General features: G+C 43.6%; 1 protein-coding gene across 1 annotated transcript in view; it reads right to left on the bottom strand.

The window, feature by feature from the left end:
* The window catches only part of LOC140429213 (uncharacterized), a 156706-nt gene that overhangs the window by 98817 nt on the left and 34586 nt on the right, over positions 1–23303 (bottom strand). Inside the window, exons 2-4 of the mRNA XM_072515933.1 lie at positions 11743–11876; positions 2807–2919; positions 1955–2161 (exon numbers count right to left, since the gene is read on the bottom strand). Coding sequence (XP_072372034.1) covers positions 1955–2161; positions 2807–2919; positions 11743–11876 — 454 coding nt within the window. The remainder of the gene's footprint in view (positions 1–1954; positions 2162–2806; positions 2920–11742; positions 11877–23303) is intronic.

The following is a 23303-nucleotide window of genomic DNA, read 5'->3' as shown; positions in this document are numbered from 1 at the left end:
TGCGGCTATGCTTAGGTAGGTCGCACGTTCGGCAGCTCCCGCCGGGAACGGACTTTTGGGCTCTCTAGAGGGACTCCAACGGCAATTGTTCGACGGCTTCCAGTGTGGGAAGGTAACAGCAAGGTCCCCCCCGACATTATATGAATTGGACCAGGAGTGGAGCGGTGAAAAAAGTGATCTTGGAGCTGCGAAAAGTGAGAGGGAGAAAAAACAAGATAGCGGTGGGTGGAGACCAAGCAGCATGGGCACAGTGGTCGCAGGAGCAGCAGCGGTTTCTTAAACGCTGCTTTGAGGAGCTGAAAACCGAAATGCTGGCGCCAATGAAGGCGGCAATTGAGAAGCTAGTGGAGACCCAGAGGGCCCAAGGGGCGGCGATCCGGGAGATGCGGCAAAAAGCCTCGGAGAACGAGGACGAGATCTTGAGTCTGGCGGTGAAGGTGGAGGCGCACAAGGCGCTGCACAAGAGGTGGGCGGAAAGATTTGAGGACCTGGAAAATAGGTCGAGGAGGAAGAATCTTCAGATTCTGGGTCTCCCCGAAGGAGTGGAGGGGCCCGATGCTGGGGCATATGTGAGCACGATGCTCAATTCGCTGATGGGCGTGGGAGCTTCCAGAGGCTTCTGGAGCTAGATGGGGCTCACCGGGTCCTAGCAAGGAGACCCAAGACCAACGAGCCGCCAAGGGCTGTAGTGGTGAGGTTTCACCGCCTTATGGACACGAGAGTGTGTCTTGAGATGGGCCAAGAAAGAGCGGAGCAGCAGATGGGAGAACACGGAGATCCGAATCTACCAGGACTGGAGTGCAGAGGTGGCTAAGAAGAGAGCTGGTTTCAATCGGGCTAAGGCGGTGCTCCATCGAAAGGGGGTGAAGTTCGGTATGCTGCAGCCAGCGCGATTGTGGGTCACGTTCCAGGATCGGCACCACTATTTCGAAACACCTGATGAGGCATGGAGCTTTATAAGGACTGAAAAGTTGGACTCAAATTGAGGGTTTGTTGTGGGGGGATGTTTACTGTGTATATGGTGTTTATTACGTTTAGGGAAAGTTCCTTTGGTTTGGGTGCTGGATGGGGATGGGTGAAGGGATTTGATGGGGAGATTGTGCGAGAGTGTGGGCGTCGGTGTTGGAGGGGCAGACCCCCACGAAGGAAGAGGGGGAGTGGAGGCCCGGGGATGGGGAATTGGGGTACGGTCGCAAAAGGAGCTATTAAAGGATCATTAAGCTGGAGAGGATAAGGTTTGCCTTACGAGGGTCTGTGCAGGGGTTCTTCAGGCGGTGGCAACCGTTCCTAGAGTATCTCGCGGAGCGTTAGGAGGAGGTCAGCAGCAACCCGGGGGGGGGGGGGGGTTCTCTTTCGGGGGATGGGGGGGGGCTTCCCTAGGGGTTCCTTTGAATGTCATATTGGGGGGTTACTGTATATTGGGAAACTCAATGCATAAGTTTTGTATAATTTTTGACTGTTGTGTTTGTGTTTCTTTCTTTTTGTTATGGGGGGGGTTGTTAAAAAATTGTTGGAAAATTTGAATAAACTTTTTTTTTTTAAAGTCCAGTTACACCTCAGTCAACACGATGTACGTTTTTCAACGTTTTTTTTACAATGAGAGTAACTGCAGAGTGTAAGCTTTTGTCAGTTCAAAGATTTCCTACAGATTGCAGTCTGGGGAGACCTCAACAGTGCAAACTACGGAGAAGCCCAGAGACATTCTGGACTTCCACACTGAACTCCCAAAACTCAGTTTCAATGGAGTATTGACTGTGGATGCTGACAGTTTCACTGTCGCTACCACTGGAAATTCTAGGCTAATGTAAAATCAAGCTCCGATGTACATAATTTCAATCTAGATGTTGAAACAATTGTACCAGTTCATTTAAATTCTCAGTGGCAGAAAATGTTTGAAGAGGAAGGGAAGAATTTAAAAGCTTGCCAGTTCTGTCGACATAAATCAACAAGTTACCTGTGAGTTCAAGTTTCCAACATAAATGGTTCTTCTGATTTCTTCAATCTTGGTCGGGTCCACATTTCCCATTGTTGGAGGTTGAGAGTTTAATCCTAATGCTGTAAGAGCAGGGTCAAGTCCAGCTTGTAGTGCTCCCAGTGTAGTAAAAGGGACAGAAGCAACAACAGCTCCCATTGTACTCGTAACTGCATCAACTGTAGTAATCTGTCAAAAAAAATGTAACTTGGATTAGTCCACAAAATCTTTTCATTGAACTAAACCATTTCTTTTAGAACAACCATTTCCTTTCAAAATGTGCTATATCCTAACATTCAGAATGTACACATGAACTTACAAATGAAAACCAACAGAGAGATTATTAGGCGAGGTGACCATAAGCTTGCTCCAAGATGTCGGTTGAATGATGGCCTTAAAAGTAGGAGAGGGAGGTCAAGGGATTTAGGCTGTGAATTCTGGAGCATGGGCCAATGATGGACTGGAGAGAAGTGGGGAAGGGATCTGTATTCACGTTCCCCAATCCAAATTCTCATTTGTTCAGCACAAGATCACCTTTCATTCCATCAAGCTGCATTTCCTGTTCCAACTCAGCCGATGGTTGCCAAATTCTTTGCTTCCAATGTTCACTAACTAGTTCCCCCTCACAGGCTGCTGCCCTTATCTCTTTAACAAGTTTAACACTAAATTTTATAAAGAAAACGCCTTGGCCATCCAGTTGTTACTCATATATTATACTTGTATAAATATATTTCATATATTATATTTGTCAATTACAGTTCAGTGAAAACATAAATGTATTGTAAATATGAAGGAATGCTTTACAGGCACGTGAAACTTCAAAACGCCACATACGGAAGCAAGGGGATTTGAAGTTGGGATTGGGAGCAACCCTGCACCAGACAGCAATCCTGTAGGAGTGGCAGGAGCCAAAAGGGACACGGCTTTGGTTTCATCTGGGATTTTACCTGTGAAAGAAACAAAACAATTATTTAGGATAATGGAATCAAGTAAAATAAAGAGTTTCTTTTCCCATCTCAAAAGCACAGATTGACTAATCTGAGAGCTCACTTCTAGATCCTTCCAAAAACATACAAATAAAGATGTCTTTTTAACCTACTCTGTAATAAAATTAAGATAAAATGCAAAACTGTCAAAACTGTAAGCAACCATATATTACAGGAAAAGTTGTTTTAATAATTAAAAATGTAGACAATAATTTAACACTTTGAGCTATGGTCACCTGTACTTGAAACTTATTGGTCATGTACCATACGATATCAAGCATGGACGCTTTCCCCAGGCGATCACTCTCAGTGTTCGAAAGTTGTGTTACACACGACAACCGTTCATGTTGGCTGCATCACTACTAGCACACAGAACATCAGATACAGAAAAGAAGAACATTTTTTAAAATTCTTTTTTTTTAGTCCCCAATAAAATGACATAGCCAAAATCGAAGAACTGATTTTTTAAAATTAAAAACCAGTTAACAGTCGCAGCAAGACACCATAATTGTTTACTTATGAGATTATAATGTTTCACGGAATTCAATTTGCTCTGGATACCATGATAAATTACAGCTCTAAAATGTCACATCTGTTTACTTTGCCTACGGGAAAATAATATATGTGCATCAGCACAAATCATTTGACAGTCAACTGATCGGCAGTTACTGTACTAAAAAACTGGGATGGGGTTGGGCGGGGATGGCAGCTCAAAACACATGCAGCCCTTCTGTAGCTGAAGTGCCTCTTTGATGAATTACTTAACTGTCCTTCCTTTCTTTTTGACCCAGGTAATCTATAGCTAATGTGTAGCATTGATTAGGGTATAGTTTTCATGTTTAGCTGCTGAGATGAAATGGTGTTCTTTTAAGGTTACTGCTAAATTATTCTATGTGGAAAAGTGGTATAAACTAGACAAACACCAAATTAAGCTTCTGTAGATCAGTGACTGTTGGTAATTTTTTGATTCCTGCCTGTAGGTAGAAGCCAGGTTGTCAAGGTCAGAAAGACTATCGGGAAATAACTGGCTTTGACTTAATATTTCTGACCATTTTGAGGTGTGATGGAAAGAGTTCAACACAAGAATTTCACATCCCTTTGGTAAAATACACTAATTAATTTTATCCAGCAGGGGTGCTGCAAGTTTTTGAACAACCACATTGTCCTGCACGCTCCAAAGGGGAAGAGAACGAGGAGGGTGGGAGGGTAGGTGGGTTGTGAAACTGCTGCTCCTGCCACAAGCACATCCTTTTCATTTTACTAGCTTCTGCAGCTTCTCCCTTATTCAGCTGTGTGCTGCTCAGGTTATTAAGACTTAATTGTTGCTATTAACACTGAAAGAGAAATGCAAGTAATAAGCAAGACTAAAATGAGAAAGACAGTGGGGGAAGAAGTACAACAGAGAGTGATGAATGAGTGAGCAAATGAGAAAACTGCTGGCAGGGACAAAATGACAAGCGTGGATAAGTGTTGGAAAGTAAAGGTCAATGACCAAAAGTGGAGCATAATAGAAAAGGGGAGAGGAGAAATAGAATTCAATGAACAAGAGGGTGTGAGAAGACAATTAAATCATTAGATGTGTGCCAAGTTATACTTTAACAATATTTGGTGTGTCATTATGTGTAGCTAAATGGTAAATGTGTTGTTAATAAACTGGCTCATAACTTTTCTATGTCTGCTGCTTTATGGTCTATGTTTCAGACAAACTGAATTTGTAATGAGAATATCGGAGAGGTTATAAGATTTTTTTTAAATTAAAATGTGCATCGTTTGTTGGCATAGAATTATTTTGATGTTCCCTTAGCTACCAAACATTGGCTATCTCTGATATAAATCATTCTGATGCATCATTGAATCCAAAAAAACTGAGTATAAAGTAAGACTGGCTGTTCAAAATTCTGAAACGTAGCTTCTATATTTACGGAGGGTGCAGGGGAGGCCAAAGAATCTGGCAAGGTAAGAAACATGCATGCTCTGTTGAACTTCATAGCTGGACCTCATTGTAGCACCTTCTCATCACCGCAGTATATCTCAGGGGGTGGAAGGGATGGTGTGTGATTAAGCTATTATCCCATCATCTGCCTATTCTATTGATGCTTCAATGTGCTGTGCTGGGAGAAATGTACTGTGGCACAGTGGTTAGCACTGTTGCCTCACAGTGCCAGGGACCCGGATTCAATTCCGACTTGGGTAGAGTGCTCTTTCATAGGGTCAACGCAGACTCGATGGATGAAATGGCCTCTTTCCGCATTGTAAGGATTCTATGAAATGGACTCCAGTCAATCGTAACAGGATTTTGTACCACTTTCGTTTCAGTTAGCTCTGATAACATATTTGAGCTTCCTGATAATTGGTTTACCTTCTGCACACTCCTTCAAAAACTATCTACCCTACTGCGAGCCAGCTTTCCTTAAATGTACCATCAATGCTTCTTATTGAATAAAAAATACAAAAATTTAATAAATGTAGACGGGAGGAAAATGAGTGTTAAAATTAATCGTAGGCTCCTGCAGCTTATTATACTTTGCATCTACCTATGCACCCTGACCTCTAACGGTTCACTCCACTACCGCACTGTAGCACAATGGTTAGCACAGTTTCTTCACAGCTCCAGGGTCCCAGATTCGATTCCTGCTGGGTCACTGTCTGTGCAGAGTCTGCACGTTCTCCCCGTGCCTGCGTGGGTTTCCTCTGGGTGCTCCGGTTTCCTCCCACAGTCCAAAAATGTGCATGTTAGGTGGATTGGCTATGCTAAATTGCCCTTGGTGTCCAAAAAAATATGTTAGGTGGGGTTACTAGGATAGGGTGGAGATGTGGGCTTAGGTAGGGTGCTCTTTCCAAGGGCCGGTGCAGACTTGATGGGCCAAATGGCCTCCTTCTGTACTGTAAATTCTATGATTCTATAATAGCCTTTTTTGGGGGAAATCAGTTTTCTATCCAACAGCCAGCCAATAGGATAGCTCGGTCAGTGGCCAGAAGAAAGGCCAGCTGCAGGTGGTTGCAGTCAAGTACTCCTGGGAACAGTTCACAGCAATCAGTCGTGATGAAGGTCAGTTGCCAGTCAAGAGAGGCCGTGATCGAAGAGGGGAGGCTGCAAACAGCAATTTTGCTCCCTACCCTGCAAGAGTGCTGATAAGGCAATAATCTTGTGAAGTCAGTACTGCCCTTCTCCCTTTTATTGATCTGTTTCTTGAGCCCTGGGAAACCCACACAACAACCAATTTTAAATTGGACTGACATTTGCACCATGGGAGTCCAACTCAAATATTATCATATCAGATCACTCATCGTCTCATTAAATGCTAGTGCAGACTTTACAGGCCGAATAGCCTACTTCTGCTCCTACGTCTTGTTCCGCCTCAGCTCAGCAGGACATTTGGACGACAAGGAACCTACCAGATAAAAATGCAGTGGGCACATGCACAGAGGTTTAAGTCATGTTTTGTGCACTTGCCAGTTTAATTCCCTATCCAACCTTCTCCACCTTATAGCAGGAGTTAAAAATTTGTTTTCGTTGCTCACAACACAACATGGTGATGTTTTGCTTCCCGGTCCTGAACATCAACGGTGACAACAGCAAGCTTGTTATGACTCCGTCATGACTTTTCACATTTAAGTATTACTTAATGCAAGTATCATTTGACGGTAGTGATAGTAAAATCCTCAGAATATGTTTTAAGATTTCACTTTACTCAGATACCAGTCACCTTTAACAACCCTTGTGCCTTTGGAGGCCTGGGAAGAATTTCCCAGATTTTCCACAAATTCGCCCAAGTTTATCTTGTCTTTCCCATAGGATTGTTTGACTAAGAATGGGTGCAGCTAAGTGGATGGTACATGAAGGCTATGTCATGTCTGAATGCATCAGACTGGAAAGGACCAGCTGGCTTTTGCCATTTGTTTTTATGTAAAAACAAAACACACCAAATTATTGATGCCACCTTTAGCTTACTGAACTTACTGTGAGCAGCAACACCATGTATGAATTTCAGTGAACAAGACATAGAAGTTAACTGCAAGACATACAAATAATCAGCCTCCAGCTACTGTAATAAACAACTATGTACCTTGTGGTTATTATAATTGGCTCAGAATTTTAAGACCAAAAAATGCTTTAACATTAGTTCAACCTAATTCAACTACTTACTAAAAACAATCAGTAAAAGAGATAACTTAAAAAACAAATGCACCATGTGATTTGGTAGTCATGCAGACTTGGAAGATCTCAGTTTAATTTCCAGTTTTTGCTGACCACAGATAGGCCAAAACAAGGGGACGGAGCTACAACTTATCATTCTACCCTTCAAATAGTGGAGAAGAAAATTAGTTAGGGTTTGCATTTCCGATCACTGTGGTCGGTGCTTGAAACCGTAAATGTGGTTATTGGATGAGGATAAAATTCTCCCATTGTTCAAAAGACAACTAACAACTAATGAAAGGTTATCAAACTGAAACGTTAACTCTTTCTCTCTTCACAGATGCTGCCTGTCCTGCTAAAGATTTCCAGTAATTTCTGTTTTTATTAACCAGGTGATACTTATCAGAGCGCACACATAAAAATGAGCTTTTGAGGAAGGAGCCAAAGAGCATCCAAGAAAACCGCAAACTAACTCAAATCATCGCATATGGATTGGAAAAAATTGTCAAAGCTTAGGTTAAAAAATAGAAATGCACAGCTTCAGGCAAAGAGAACAAATGCTTCCAAACACTTGGACTATATTAGAGGACCATATAAATTATTACTTTATAAAAGGATATATCACTCGCTTTTACACGCAATTTTTTTTACGTGCTTTAACATTCAAATAGTACCTGAAGCCACTAGTGAACAAGTTAAAAATTTGGGGGGGGAAATGTTGATGGTCATGAAGTACCCTGCACTTTCATGTTATCAAATGCAAACTCTGATTTGTACCACACAATAAACTTATTTTAATAATGGCACGGTGCAGGGCAGGAAAAGAGGATAACTAAATACTTTGATACTTTTAAATGCACAAGAGTGCCGGTGTGCTGTCACTATATAATACAGGGGGGGGGGGGAAATCAAGTTTGCATTATATTAATTACAGTACACAATTTGGTTAAAATACTGCCCATTAAAGCACCACTGGTTTTTAATCATAGAATAAAAATGTATAACAGCAGACTGGAAGGTCATGTGTGGTATAAAACAGATTTTGTTTTGCTATAGCCACTATCCATTATCTATATGATATAATTACATTGTTTCCAAAAATATTTCTCATTTAACATACAGGAATATGCACAAACATATAGCTATAATTCACCAAAATAAAAAAAGAGATATCATTGCAGCAATCACAAAGTGTGATGGAACCAGTTAGAGAATTGCATCATATATCAATTTAAATTTCAATGCCTTACAAAAGCTCTCAAATAATTGTTGAAAACAAACTAATATTTTTAAACACAATATTATGGTATAATGCAAATCTTAAGTAACAGTGGCATAATTTATCTTGGCTTCTTAGACAAAATTATGTAATTATAAGTTACTAAATCTAAAAAGAACTCCACTCCCCAATACATACATACATACACACACACACACAGACACGCACATCAGGAACTGATTTATTAAAACAGAATCTTAATTAGAGAACATTTATAAAGAACACAGTACAAAAACAGAAAGGTTAAAATGCTTAAAGAGAAGATGTATACAAGGGACAAATAAAAAAATAAAGACAGGGTATCCATCTTGGAAGATGTCGACGGGCAGCCTCCAGTCATTATTCCCCCCGTGAAGGTTTTGCTTGGTGTCAGCATTAGTGGCATGGCAAACAATGCCTACAGTAGGCAAGTGCACAGGTCTGCCTTCGCCAGTCTAGTCATCTACTAATGCACACACATCACAGAGAAAACATACAAAACCAAATTAATATTGGAACTGGGATTCCATCCACCATTAAATATGGTTAATAAAGAAAAATCTTATATTAATTAGGACATATTTCAAATTACTTGAAAACATGATATACCTGCAGGAAAAGAACCAGCCACTGTTTTGGCTTATATATGTGATAATGCAGCCACTTGTACTTAACAATCCATTAACACTAAACCAACTTTTTGGAATTGGAATGGAACAGTTGCCAACATACACTAAAGGAATTTTAGAATGGCTTTTTACTGCACAGATTCAAGTTTTTTATGTCTGTACATTGAGCAAAAACTTGTTTGCTCCTGGAGGATTATAAATTCCATTATCATTATTGAAATGGCACATAAAGTCACAAGCTATGAATTTTAATATGTAATGACCAAAGCACAAATTTAAAATGAGATATATCAAGAAATCAGACTTTACCAAGTTTTATACAGTAAGAATCAGATCTTTAACAAGGTTTGTTTAATATAAGTTCCAAATAAACATTTTAAAGCCAAACTTTACATGCCATGACACCTTTCTCAGTTCATACAATACCGTTGGTAGAACAGCACTGCATTATTAGTTACCCAACATAATTATGTATATTATAAAGTAGCTCCATAGAATACTTTCAAAAGTACACCGTAAAAAAATTATCATACCTATGAATTTCAACTTAAAAAGATGCGAGAACAAAATCTTGGTGTGGACTTTCTACTAGGAATTTTTGTAATAGATCATTTAGGTTTTACAGCATGAAATCAGCATGGAACAAAACAGTTGAATTTCGGTAGGATGTTAAAAATTCCGATAGTAACCTTAAATCCTGGCTACGCTAGCTAATACATTTCTACAGTCAGTTAGTAGGACCTATTAGCAATTAGCATTATTTATAATTTAAAGTGTCTGCATGGAAATCTATTAATTTTTATTAACGATACCGATGGATAAAATATAATTTATATGTTGATATCTTGGTTGTTGATTTCTTTAACATGGCTGCCTAAATCTGTGTGTTCTAATTCTGTGGACCCATGTGTGTCAGAAATCAGGGTTACAATTATTTTCACGTGTTAGTGCAGACTCGATGGGCCTCATCTGCACTGTGCAATTCTAAGTGTGGACCCTGGCAGCAGGGAGCACAGTATCAGCTTCATGGTACTTTCAAGAGCACAATGATAATTCATCAGCCTTAAAAATATTTACTCAAGAGTAAATCAAATTAAAAAATTAAATCTAAAGATTTGTTTAAAAGCCATCTTCTGTTTACTGGGACAAAATTAAGATATTGGTCCAGAACCTGCAGTAATAACAACGCTGTCAGCGATGCTATCATTACTGTGTAAAACTAACAGCAACATCTGCCATCTATACATGCATAGTTAAATTTGAAGGTTGCTGTCAATAATACCCTGTTCCTCCACAGGGTGTGTTGCAGTCTTCAGGTGCAATCAACACAATTGGTAATTTCACAACCCCAACATTTTGCACACTAATTGTGCTGCAAGAAATGTTGGAAATGTTGAATGAGATTTAATTGAACCTTTACAAAGTTTTTAAAATATTATTTCATGATTATGTTGCAATATTTATTTTACTTTCTGTAAAATGATTTAAAAATCAAACTATTCAGGTTTTTTACTTCTTGGTTTTCTGTCAGAAATTTTCAATCTGACTGGTTTATTAGATTGCTTGATGATTTCACTGTTACAGGGTGTCAAAAATCCCCTCAAGATTACTCTATATTAAAAAACTAATTGGAAGAGGGGAAATCAATGCTATGGAGCCCACTAAATCTTTGTGGGCAGCTTTTATTCAAGGAGCATTTGCAGGAGAAAACATTCACCAGAAAGAAACCACTCTCTCATCGTAGACCCTATTGTTCATCAACCAAATGTTGCTCTTTCACAGCAATAGTGGACCCTTTTAAACCAAGACCTCTATGTAGCTACCCAACATCAGAAAGGATGACAAGACCATCCAGGCTGCAACTGTGGTGCAGTCTAAACGATGACTCACTTTGACTAAACCTTAAAGATGGGTTTAAAGAACTCTATCGAGCAACTGACCTGCTTATGCTGTGTCTATGCATCACTAAATAAATAATTATTTAGGCCAGCAGCAAGCACTGACCTTGCAGCACTGACTGCAAAATCCAGGTTAATGTCTTTGTATACTTCATGTTGTCTTTATGAAATCTTGCAATATTACTTTTTTGCAATATGATCAGTTTCAGACAGACCTACCAACAAATCTTGTGCTATATTGCACAAACTTTGTGTTGTTTGACACAGTCCAATAGGCAAGCACAACCTTTTGCAAAATGTTTTAGCAAGACTAAAATTGGTAGGCTAGTTAGATTACAAGGACAAATTAAAACCATAGTTAACTGATGTGTACAAATGATTGATGGACCACGATGCAAAGTTAGTAATGAATGCTTTATATGGGCGGATGCAATTCATCTGTCTGCTCTTAACTTATCTGTTAATCAATTTAAAATCACTAGATTAACATCTTTGCTAAAATAATGGAACACATTAATTACTAATTTTGCACAGTACAATTTCTGGCCCAAGCCTCCTTTTATATTTGGTTCCAATTCCATTTGGTTCCAATTCCATTGCTTCTCAACATCAAGGAACAATTTTTCCTGTCATGAATTTTGAGCTATGCCTTTAATGCAATACTCAGATGTCCACAAAACAGGCCCACTGCTTAGCACAGTAATACACATTCCAGGCACTGGAATAACCGGTGTTAAATAAAGACCACCGTCCACCATCAAGAATCCTTAGAAAACTCTTTCCCTCAGCTAAGAAATAGATGTACATTAAAATAATAGTTAAGAGAGCGGATAAATTTTCAACAAAGTCTTAAATACCTACCTTCGCGGAAGGGTACAACTATCAGGCCTCTGTCTATAAAAACCACGTTTGTTAGATGCTGGGCCACACCAACACTCACAGGATCGTGATATTTAATGTAACATACCCTTGACGAAACTGGGATAGGCGAATTGCTGCAAGAAGAAAAATGTCAGAATAAATTCATTAGGTTTAAATTGCAATGATGTTATAACATAGTCTTCAAAATCACAGTAACAATTACCATTTCTATAGCAAAACATCTCAAGGCATTTTCCAAGATGCTGGACAGTAAGCAGGAAGGAAAATGGGAAATTTGTAATTAGGAGAGGGTGGAAACACAATTGAATGTGCAGCAGAAAGGGAAGTGCCAAGGTCAGGACATTGAGACAGGGTGTTCCAAGCAGTTAGGCTGAAGTGGCTTTTTTGAAACTTAATTTCTGAATGTAGGCATCACTAGCAAGTCAGCATATATCGCCAGACTCTGGGTGTCCAGAGAAGATAGTGCTGAACTCTTTGAAGTGATTTGATACAAACAAATGGCTTGTTAGGCTACTTCAGAAGGTAATTCAAGTCGACTATGTTAATGTACGACTGGAATCACATATAGATTAGGCTGAATAAGGTGGTAGGTTTCCTTCCTTAAAGAAATTTGGTGAACCAGTTGGTCAAAATGCCAAACAGGATTTGAACTTTTATTCTCTGGATTATTATACACTAACACAACCATTACAGTACCACACTTAGCTGATAGACTACTTGTGAATAGGAGAGCAGAGAGAGCATGACACCAAGTAGGATAGCGTCAGAAGAGTGGAATGCTGGTACACAGTCACATAGCTGGAGGAAATGATGGGATACTGGCACTGTTCTTTGTTCGCTTGACGGGCAGCAAGATAGCACAGTGGTAGCACCGTTGCTTCACAGTGCCAGGGTCCCAGGTTCGATTCCCAGCTTGAGTCACTTTCTGTGCGGAGTCTGCATGTTCTCCCCGAGACTGCGTGGGTTTCCTCCCACAAATCCCGAAAGACGTGCTGTTAGTTAACCTGGACATTCTGAATTCTCCCTCCATGGACCCGAACAGGCACCGGAATGTGACGACGAGGGGCTTTTCACAGTAACTTCATTGCAGTGTTACTGTAAGCCTACTTGTGACAATAAAGATTATTACTATTTTTAAAATAAATTTAAGAGTATCCAATTAATTTTTTCCAATAAAGAGGCAATTTAGCGTGGACAATCCACCTAACCGGCACATCTTTAGATTGTGGGGGTGAAACTCACGCAAACATGGGGAGAATGTGCAAACTCCACACGGACAGTGACCCAGGGCCGGGATCGAACCTGGGACCTTGGCGCCATGAGGCAGCAGGGCTAACCCACTGCGCCATCATGCCCTCCAAAGATTATTATTATTAGGAGTAGCATACTATGAGGCTATATTAAATATTTGTCAGTCTTTAAAAACACCATAACTGCTAAAGAGATTTGCATGTAAATACTGCTTTACTAACAAGGGCCATACATTTAACTGTAGAAATTAAAGTGCAGTTATGTAGAAAGACTGGAGGAGCTGGGGTTGTTCTCTAAATGAGGAGGGCTGAGAAGAGATTTGATAGCTGTGTATAAAATCATGAAGAATTTAAATAATTAAAGAGAAATAGTTTCCAATTGCTGAAAGATTGCAAACCAGTGGGTGCAGATTTAAAGCGCTTGGGAAAAGTTAGAGATGCAACTTGAAGGAAAGCTTTTTTTTCAAAAACAGAACAAGTAGTTAGCATTTGGAATAAACTGCCTGATTGAGTGGTGGCAACATATTCAATAACATCCTCAAATATTTAACAGGAGAAACAATTGCAATATAGGGAGCCACTGTGACTAAATGGATTGAACTTCAAAATACAAGGCGCAGACCTGGTGGATTGCATTGCCTTCTTCTGTGCTACACACGCCACGATTCCATGAAATTGACTTAATTTATTTCATGTAGCACCTCTGCAGCCTGAAGAAAAAAAACTTTGAATCCAAATCCCAACGGTAAAACAGCAGTGTCTGATTCACTGGACATGATTCTCCCACAAGATTCCGAAGTTAATTTGTGGCGGGTTTTTCAGGGAGTTTCCTCTGGCTCTGCCGGCAAGTTCCCCACCGCTATTCAATGACAGTCACTTTTTGGGGCCCTGGGGGGGTTTCTCACCAGTTTAGCCCACACTTAGAATTTTGCTTTAGCACTGGGGAGCTGAACTCCGAGACCGGGCTGCCATTTTGAAAGGGTGCCCCGATCTCCAAGTGAGCTTGTGGGTCCCCCACACCACCCGCCACACAAACGGACACTATCCACACTCCCCAGTGAGGACTCCCCGCTATGGGGTCCCCCCTCAAGCTCCGTTACAGCACTCCGTCCCTTCTAGGACCCTCACCCATCAACCCCCACCTAACCTCCCAGAGGCCCCTACTTCCTTACCTGCCCTGTACTCCCCCACCCTTCAAACCCACCCTCCCCACCTTTGTTTCATGGGCATGGCACCCCTCGCCCCCTGACCCTTGCACTGCCAAGATGCCAGCTGGGCAGTGACACAGTGCCCACGTTCCACGGGGATGGCCAGGGGGCCACCATGCATTGACCCCGACTACCCAGGGGTCTCCGGTGGCCCAGGAGACTCACTGGGAGCCGTTCCACTTGGTCTACGATTGTGTGAATCAGCACTGATCGGTGCCTGGCTGCTGCCTCCCTGGAGAGGGCGGAGTATCGACGGGAGGCCGGTGGAACCAGGGTGAGCAGGTCGTAAGTAGGTTTACGACCTACAGCCACGAACGTCATTCGGTCCTGCCCATTTGGGGCGGGGTTCCGACTCCGACGTCTCTCAGGACTCCGATGAATCTCGCGAGGCGTTCTCCGGCCGTGTTGTTCTCTCCCTGGAGTTCGACGCAGCTGGAGAATGGCGGCCACTATGTCACCCAGCTCTCTTTCCCTCCCATGCCAAGCCTACATCTCCTGAAGCCAATGACTCAAGCTACAATATTTTTAAAAATATTTTTATTCTCCTCCTTTTTCACATTTTGATCCAAATTTACACCCACCAACAAAATCAACGGTAACAAATACAATGTCAATCCCCTGGCCAGCAATCCCCTCCTCCCACTAATCCCCAACATTTTAAATGCAAACATCAGAGAAAAGGATTCAGGAGTCCACCATCCACCTATACAGAGTCATCAACAACATACACAGTCCCCCCCCTCCCCCCACTTAATGTTCGATGTCATCCAATTCTTTAACATGCATAGTAACCAAAGCCCATGAATTGTAGAACCCTTTCATCCTTCCCCTCAACTCAAACTTCACCGTCTCGAGTGTTAAAAACTCTAACTGATCCCCCCCCCCAAAGCCAGGGCACAGGGTGGAGAAACTGAGCTCCACCCCAACAGGATCGCGAGGCGAAGAATAAAACATCTGCCTCTGCACCGGCTTCCAACCCCGACCAATCCGACATCCCGAATATTGGGTGTACCAGATACCGGTGGTGTACCGAAAACAACCTCTCTCTAAATGTTGGACAGACCAAGGAACTGATCATCGACTTCAGGAAGCGTAGCACGACACACGCTCCCGTATGCATCAATGGCTCCGAAATGGAGGTGGTCGATAGCTTTAACTTCCTGGGGGTCACCATCACCAACAGTCTGTCCTGGTCCACTTACGTTGATGCAACAGTCAAGAAAGCCCAACAACATCTCTACTTCCAACGGAAGCTAAAGAAATTTGGCATGTCTGCATCGACTCTCACAAACTTCTACAGATGTGTGATAGAGAGCATCCTATCCGGCTGCATCATAGCCTGGTATGGCAACTGCTCGCTCCAAGATTGCAAGAAACTGCAGAGTGTGGTGAACTCAGCCCAACGCATCACACAAGCTTGCCACGCCCACAGTGATTCTGTAAGGACCTCCAGCTGCCTCAGGAAGGCAGACAGCATTATCAGAGACCCCTCCCACCCAGGCATTGCCTTCTTCCATACTCTTCCATCAGGCAGAAGGTACAGAAGTAGAAGACTCGGACATCGAGACATAGGAACAGCTTCTTCCCCACAGCTACAAGACTCCTCAATGACTCCCCCTCGGACTGAATTGTTCCCTGTAAGAACACTATTCACAACGCCCTATGCTGCTCTTGCTCATTTATTTGCTTTGTTTGGCACCTTGTTCCGCACTGTAACCAATCACTGTTTGTCGATGTACCACTTGTCATATTCTGTTGATTATTCTTTTGTCTACTATGTACGTTCCCTCAGCTGCAGAAAAATACTTTTCACTGTACTTCGATACATGTGACAATAAATCAAAATCAATCAATATGGCCTCCAGAGGACACGGCTCAAGCCTCACATGTATCACCTTCGAAATGACCTGAACACCTCCCTCCTATGCCCCTCCAGCTTTGGACAGGACCAAAACATATGAATGTGGTTTGTGCCCCCCCCCCCCCCCCTCCGCAACGTTCACAAACATTCTCTACCCCCTCAAAGAGTTGGCCCACCCTTGCTTTTGTGAGGTGCGTCCTATACACCACGTTCAGCTGTATCAGCCCCAACCTCGCGCACAAAGTTGAGGCATTTACCCTCCGGAGTACCTCACACCACAACCCCTCCTCCATGCTCTCTCCCAACTCTTCCTCCCACTTTGCCTTAATCCTCACCAGCGGTGCCTTCTCTTCTCCCAGAATCACCGACACCATCCCCTTCTCCATTCCCCCTGCCATCAGCATGTCCTCCAGCACTGAGGAGGCCAGCGCCACGGGAAAGCTCTGTATCTCCTTCTTAGCGAAATCTTGGACCTGCATATACCAAAACATTTCCCCCTGCCTCAACCCGTATTTCGTCCCCAGCTCCTTCAATCCTGTAAACCGGGCCCCTAGAAAAAAATCCTTTAATGTCCTGACTCCCTTCTCCTCCCCTCTCCAAAAACTCTCATCCCACTTCCCTGGCTCAAATCTGTGATTCCCCCGAATTGGCATTTCCCTTGGCCCTGCCCCCAGTGCACCTGCCTCCAGATTTTCAACATTGCTACTACTACCGGACTCCCTAAGTATTTCCCCAGGGCCATGGGGAGTGGGACTGTTGCCAACGCCCTCAGCCCAACCCCCTTACTCTCCTCCATTCTAACCCACTGGGAGTACCCCCTCTAACCAACCTTCTCCCCTTCTCCACATTCACCGCCCAGTAATAATATAGTAAATTCGGAAGACCCAAACCCTCCGTACTGCCGTCCTCACTGCAACAGCACATTCCTAATCCTAGCCACCTTCCCCCCCAATATTAACAAGGTAATCATCTTTTCGACCTCCTTGAAAAATGTCTTTGGCAGGAAGATCGGCAGGCATTGAAAAATAAACAAGAAGCGCGGCAACAAGTTCATTTTAATTGCCTGCACCCGGCCTGCCAGCGACAAAGGGGACCATCCCACCTTGCCAGGTCCACTTTCACCCTCCCCACCAGACTAGTAATGTTATACCTACGAAGCCCCCCCCCCCCCCCCAATCCTGTGCCACCTGCATCCCCAGATATCTAAAGTTAGTCCCCGCCCTACGGAATGGTAGCCCCCCCCCCCCTTCCTGAGACGCCACAAAATATTTCCTTTTGTCTAAACTTAGTTTATGTCCTGAAAAAGACCCAAGCACTCAAAGCAGCTCCAATATGCTCCCCATCAACACACTCGGTTCCAATACATACAACAGCAAGTCGTCCGCATACAAAGATGCCCTGTGTTCTAGCCCCCACCCCAACCCCCCTTGCACCATCCCTTTCCACACCTCCGAACTCCCCAACGCAATGGCCAACGGTTCAATCGCAAGCGCGAACAACAGGGGTGACATAGGACATCCCTGCTTGGTCCCACGGTGCTGAACAAAATAACCCAAATTCATGTTACTCGTGCGGACACTTGCCCTCAGCTCCCTGTACAGCAGCCTTACCCAATCGTGGCCCAATCCCAAACCGCTCCAGAACCACCATCAAATACCCCCACTCTACTCGGTCAAACGCCTTCTCAGCGTCCAATACCACAACCAACTCCCCTCCCCATGCACCATAACCACATTCAATACCCTCCTAATGTTGGAAAAGAGCTGCCTCTCCTTCACAAACCCCGTCTGATCTCCCCTATCACCTTCGGGAGACACACCTCCAACCTACCCGCCAATATCTTCGCGCCCACATTCAAAAGTGATATGGGCCTATACGACCCACATTCTGTCGGATCCTTATCCTTCTTGGGCAACAGGGAGATCAATGCCTGCCCCAAAGTCTGTGGCAACACCCCCTTCCCTATCACCTCCTCAAACATCCCCACCATCAGCGGCACCAACTTATCTTTAAATTGCTTGTAATACTCCACTGGAAACCCAGCTGGTCCTGCTACCTTCCCCAACTGCATTTTCCCAATCGCATCTTTTATCTCCTGCTCCGCTATTGCCCCCCTCCAATATGGCCTTGTCCCCCTCCCCCAACCTCGGGTATTCCAAACCATCCAGGAATTCCTGCACCTCCCGATCCTCCCCAGGTGGCTCCAACCTATATAATCTTTCGGAAAACAACTTAAACACCCTGTTAATCTGATCTGGAGCCACCACCAACTTCCCTGCCCTATCCCGCACCTGAACAATTTCCCTCGCCGCTGCCTCCCTCCAAAGTTGACCTGCCAGCATGCGTCCCGCCTTCTCTCCATACTCGTAGACCACTCCCCTCGCCCGCCTCAATTGGCGCACTGCCTTCCTTATGGACAGCCGGGCAACTCCTTCCTCTTTGCCAAGAGTGTTGGATCCACATCCTCTGCATACCGCCTTCCACTTCCAACATCTCATCTATTAACCTTTGCTATTCCACCCTCTCCTCCTTATCCACCTTTGCCTTAAACGATATCACCTCCCCCCTCACCACTGCCTTCAAAGCTTCCCATACTGCTGCCTGCGAGACCTCACCCGTACAATTAAACCGCACATATTCCTGAATCACTTTTCCAATCTTATCACAAAACCATTTCCTTCTCCAACACCATATCAACCCACTGTAGCGCATGGTCCAATATCGCAATTGCTGAATATTCTGACCCCTTGACCCTGGCCAACAGCGACTTCCCCACCACAAAAAAATCTATCTGCAAATAGGCCTTATGAACTGAACAGAAGGAATACTCCCACTCCCCCGGGTGCAAGAACATCCAAGGGTCTGCAACTCCCCGCGCCCTACTATCAAAGCCCGAGTGAAACACCTGGCTAACCCAGTCCTTTCTAAGCCTCCCCTGATCCTTCACTCTCAAGTGTCTCCTGCAGCATCGCCACATCTGCTTTCAAACTTTTCAAATGCGCAAGCACCCTCGACCTCTTCACTGGGCCTCCCAACCCCCTCACGTTCCACGTAACTATCCTAACAAGGCTCTCTCTCTCTTCCCCCCCCCCCACCCTGCTTATCCACCATCATAATTTTGAGCTCTACCCACTGAGCCTAACCCGTCCCTATCCATTGTTGACATCGAACCCCATCGCCCACTCCCAGAATCCCCCCTTACTCTCTCTCTCTCTCTCTCAGAAGAAGAAGAAACCCCACCCCATGTCGATCCCCTCACTTTTCTCACCTCCTAGGCCCATTGAAACCTGTTCACCAGGCTCCAATGTCCGCAGCCCCTCCCCCCCAACACCTCTGCTCACTAGCCAACTTAAGTTAGCTAGTGCCCAGTCTCAGAAAAAAAAACAATAAAATATATACGTTTCATAAAAAACTGTGAAGCGACAGTTCATAAAAAACTGTCGCTTCACAGCAACAAAAATCTTTAACCTCCAAGCATGAAGTAAAAACATTATTCAAAGCTACAAACAGCAACAAAAAAAACTTTAACCTCTATAATACCATGATGTAAGAATATTATTCAAAGATATAAAGAACAACAAATACCTCTATAACAGTATGAAGTAGGAACATTATTCCAAGTTCCATATATGCATTTCCCCAGTCTTTACTTTCGTCCCAAGCCTTCTGCCTTCATAAATGCTTCCGCCACCTCCACCGTCTCAAAATAAAAGTCTCTGGAGTTGTAGGTCACCCTTAGCGTTGCTGGATATGCCACTCCAAAACGCACTCCACTGTCGTACAATGCCGCCTTCACTCAGCCGCTTTGCCAGTTCCACCCTCAAGTCCTGATAGCTACGGACCTTGGCACCAGCCCATTGTACCTCCCGCTCCTTCTTTGCCCAGTTAAATATCTTCTCCTTCATGTGATATCTGTGAAAACAGATAATCACTGCCCTTGGCGGCTCGTTTAACTTAGGTTTAGGCCTCAGCAACCGATGAGCTTGGTCCAATTCATACCGAGATTTCCCCATCAGTTCTGCCAACTTCTTGGCAAAGTACTATGTCGGCCTCAGGCCCTCCGCCCCCTCAGGCAGGCCCACAATCCTTAAATTTTGTTGTCTTGAGCGGTTCACCATATTCTCCAGCTTTGCACGCAGTCCGCTCCAACTGCCACACATCCGGGCTCGATGCCTCCACTCTGGCTGCCCGACAATCCCGCGGGGTTCTTCACCGGTTTTAAACTGGTTTGGTTTAGCGCCCATCCCTTAGGCCCTAAAGTCCGAAAAAAAAGTCGGGGGGGGGGGGGGGGGGGAAAGAGAGCGGGGAAGACGCCAAACAGAGTATCCGCCGGTGGGAGCCTCTTCTTCATGCAGCAACTCCGCTCACGAGCGCCACGGGAAGTCAAGCTACAATATGTTTCCATGGATCTTGGCAGTCCTCTTTACTTCCATTTAAGTATTAATCTCACATGAAGCTCGACAGTGCATGCTAATTTTCACTTTTTAGACTATCATAGAACTTGCATCATACTTTGATGGGCATAACTAACAGCCTGAGAAACTTTAGCCAGTAATCTTTTAAAAATCTACATTACTCTTCATTGCATCTCACCCCAATTTTCATCGAATCATAGAATCCCTACAGTGCAGGAGGCCATTCAGCCCATCGCATCTGCACCGACCCTCTGAAAGAGCACTCTACCTAGGCCCGCTCCCACGCCCTATCCTCGTAACACCATTACCCCACCTAACCTGCACATCTTTGGACTGTGGGAGAAAATCAGAGCACCCGGAGGAAACCCAGTCACCCAAGGGCGAAATTGAACCTGGGTCCCTGGCGCTGTGAGGCAACAGCATTAACCACTGTGCACATTTAGGTATTTAGGTACCGTACAAAAATTTCAACTTCCAAGTCGCTTTGTTACAAAACCTTGTGCAGGAAATTCTCACATGCATTAACAAATATAAAATTGTGCAAATAATGCAAGTAAAAAAGCATGGAAGTTGAAGTGAACTTTTGTAAAGCTTTATTCTGTCCCAACTAGAACACTGTGTCCAGTTCTGGTCACTATACTTTAGGAAGGGATGAAAAATTTTAGCTACTGGGGTAGGCTGGAAAAGCAAAAGAGATTGAGAGGATATTTGACAGAAGTGACCAAAATTAAGACAATTTTAGATGAGGTTATCAAAGAAAAGCTGCTCCCACTGACAGATGGTACAAGGTAGTTGGTTGGAAACTTGTGGAAAATAGATTTACAGGTTTACAGCTGGCGAATGGGACTGACTGGATTTCTTTACAGAGAGTCAGGTGGGTCGAAGGAGCTGTGACAGCGGGCCATCAATTCTTCAGTCCCTTGGAGTGACACTGGGAGTACAGCCCCCAACATGGACACCAACATGTGCTAAACCAGCCACCAAGGGGCTGGTTTAGCACAAGGCTAAATCACTGGCTTTTAAAGCAGACCAAGGCAGGCCAGCAGCACAGTTCAATTCCCGTACCAGCCTCCCCGAACAGGTGCCGGAATGTGGCGACTAGGGGCTTTTCACAGTAACTTCATTTGAAGCCTACGTGTGACAATAAGCGATTTTCATATTAATTTCAACCTAGAATCAAACTAAATGGGATCTGTGCCACTGGGACAGTTAGGCAAGGCCTGGCAAAGTGATTTGGGGGGGGGGAGGGGGGGGGGGGTAGCAATCGCTAAGGTCAGCTGGATGTTTTCACAGTGCAAACTCTTTGAGGACCACAGGATGACAGTGGCAGCAGGAAGAGACTCAGTTGGCCACATAGATCAGTGATGGGTAACCTAGGCTAGTGAGTGGGCTGCAAGATTGAAATCAGGCTTGTTCACTAACAATGACCCCATGAATAAGATTAAATACATTTAATACACACCAAATATTTCATAACGAGTTCTAGAAAATGCTTAATCATTTATATATTATTAGAGCTGTCATCAATTTCAAATGGTAAAAACAAAATAAAACTTTAGGCACAGAGGGCGTGAATGGCTCTCAGTCAGTGTTGTGAGCAATCAGAATGCACCTCACTTCATTTGCCCTTGCTTTATGCGCATATCATTTTAATCATACCAGTACAAAAACAATTAAGTGGACGGAAAGCAGCGGAATGTGGCAACCCTGCACATGGGTAATGGTCAACAAAATGGAACATGGGCCGCACTCAGAACCCAGAAGGGTTACATGTGGCTCCTGGACCGCAGGTTACCCACCACTGACTTAGATCCTCAACAGCCTTTGGACAGGAATGACATCCACTACCCTCCCCATTGCTGAGAGAATTCCAGGGTGTTTGGTAGATCAAGGGTGCTCTATCTTGCCTCCTGATTCTCCAATCTCCGCACTACTCCAAACCTGGTTCCAAAGGGCTACTTTAAATTCTACCCCATGGCTTTTACGATGGTAAAATAAATCTGTATCACTGATCAAAACCTACTTGGGTAAAAAAACTATTTTTGTGGGGTTGGGGTGGGCCAATGAACTCAAGAGAAACTTCCATTGGGTACATACAGACCACAGATAACAATACAGGACATGTGCATTTTAGACATAACTGTCGCTTACTTCCGTTATTTTCTCACTGGGATTTTACTCAGGATGTCCTTTCCTCAGCTGCTGGATGTTTAGTGGAATATCAATGGGGCTTTTCACAGTAACTTCATTGCAGTGATAATAATAATAATAATAATAATAATAATAATAATAATAATAATAATCACTTGTGGTCACGAGTAGGCTTCAATTAAGTTTCTGTGAAAAGCCCCTAGGCACCACATTCTGGCACCTATTCAAGGAGGCCGGTGCGGGAATTGAATCCGTGCTGCTGGCCTTGTTCTGCATTACAAGGCAGCTGTTTAGCCCACTGTGCTAAACCAGCCCCTGGTTTAATGTAAAAATTAAAGATTAAATGTAAGCCGACTTGTGGCAATAAAGATTATTATTAAGAAACCCTATTTGTGCACGAATTTATGCCAATTTGGCTGACCAGGAAAATCTCTCCTCCTTCTCCTCTCTCTCCTCCCGCCCCCTCCCTTCTCCCCCCAAAAACCTAGGCATCTGTGCTAAATGTGTCTCACTCTTGTGTTCAATTTATTTTAAACTTCCTAATCATTATTTTTGGTCACTCCAACTACTTATTGATTCGTTCCTTAACAAATGACATGCCTTTCCTCTGATCTACAACTGCGGTACAAAACTTAACTACCCATATAATAGATTT

This window comes from Scyliorhinus torazame, chromosome 9 (genome assembly GCF_047496885.1).
Source record: "Scyliorhinus torazame isolate Kashiwa2021f chromosome 9, sScyTor2.1, whole genome shotgun sequence".
NCBI lineage: Eukaryota > Metazoa > Chordata > Chondrichthyes > Carcharhiniformes > Scyliorhinidae > Scyliorhinus > Scyliorhinus torazame.
This window is presented reverse-complemented; position numbering and strand designations above follow the sequence as displayed.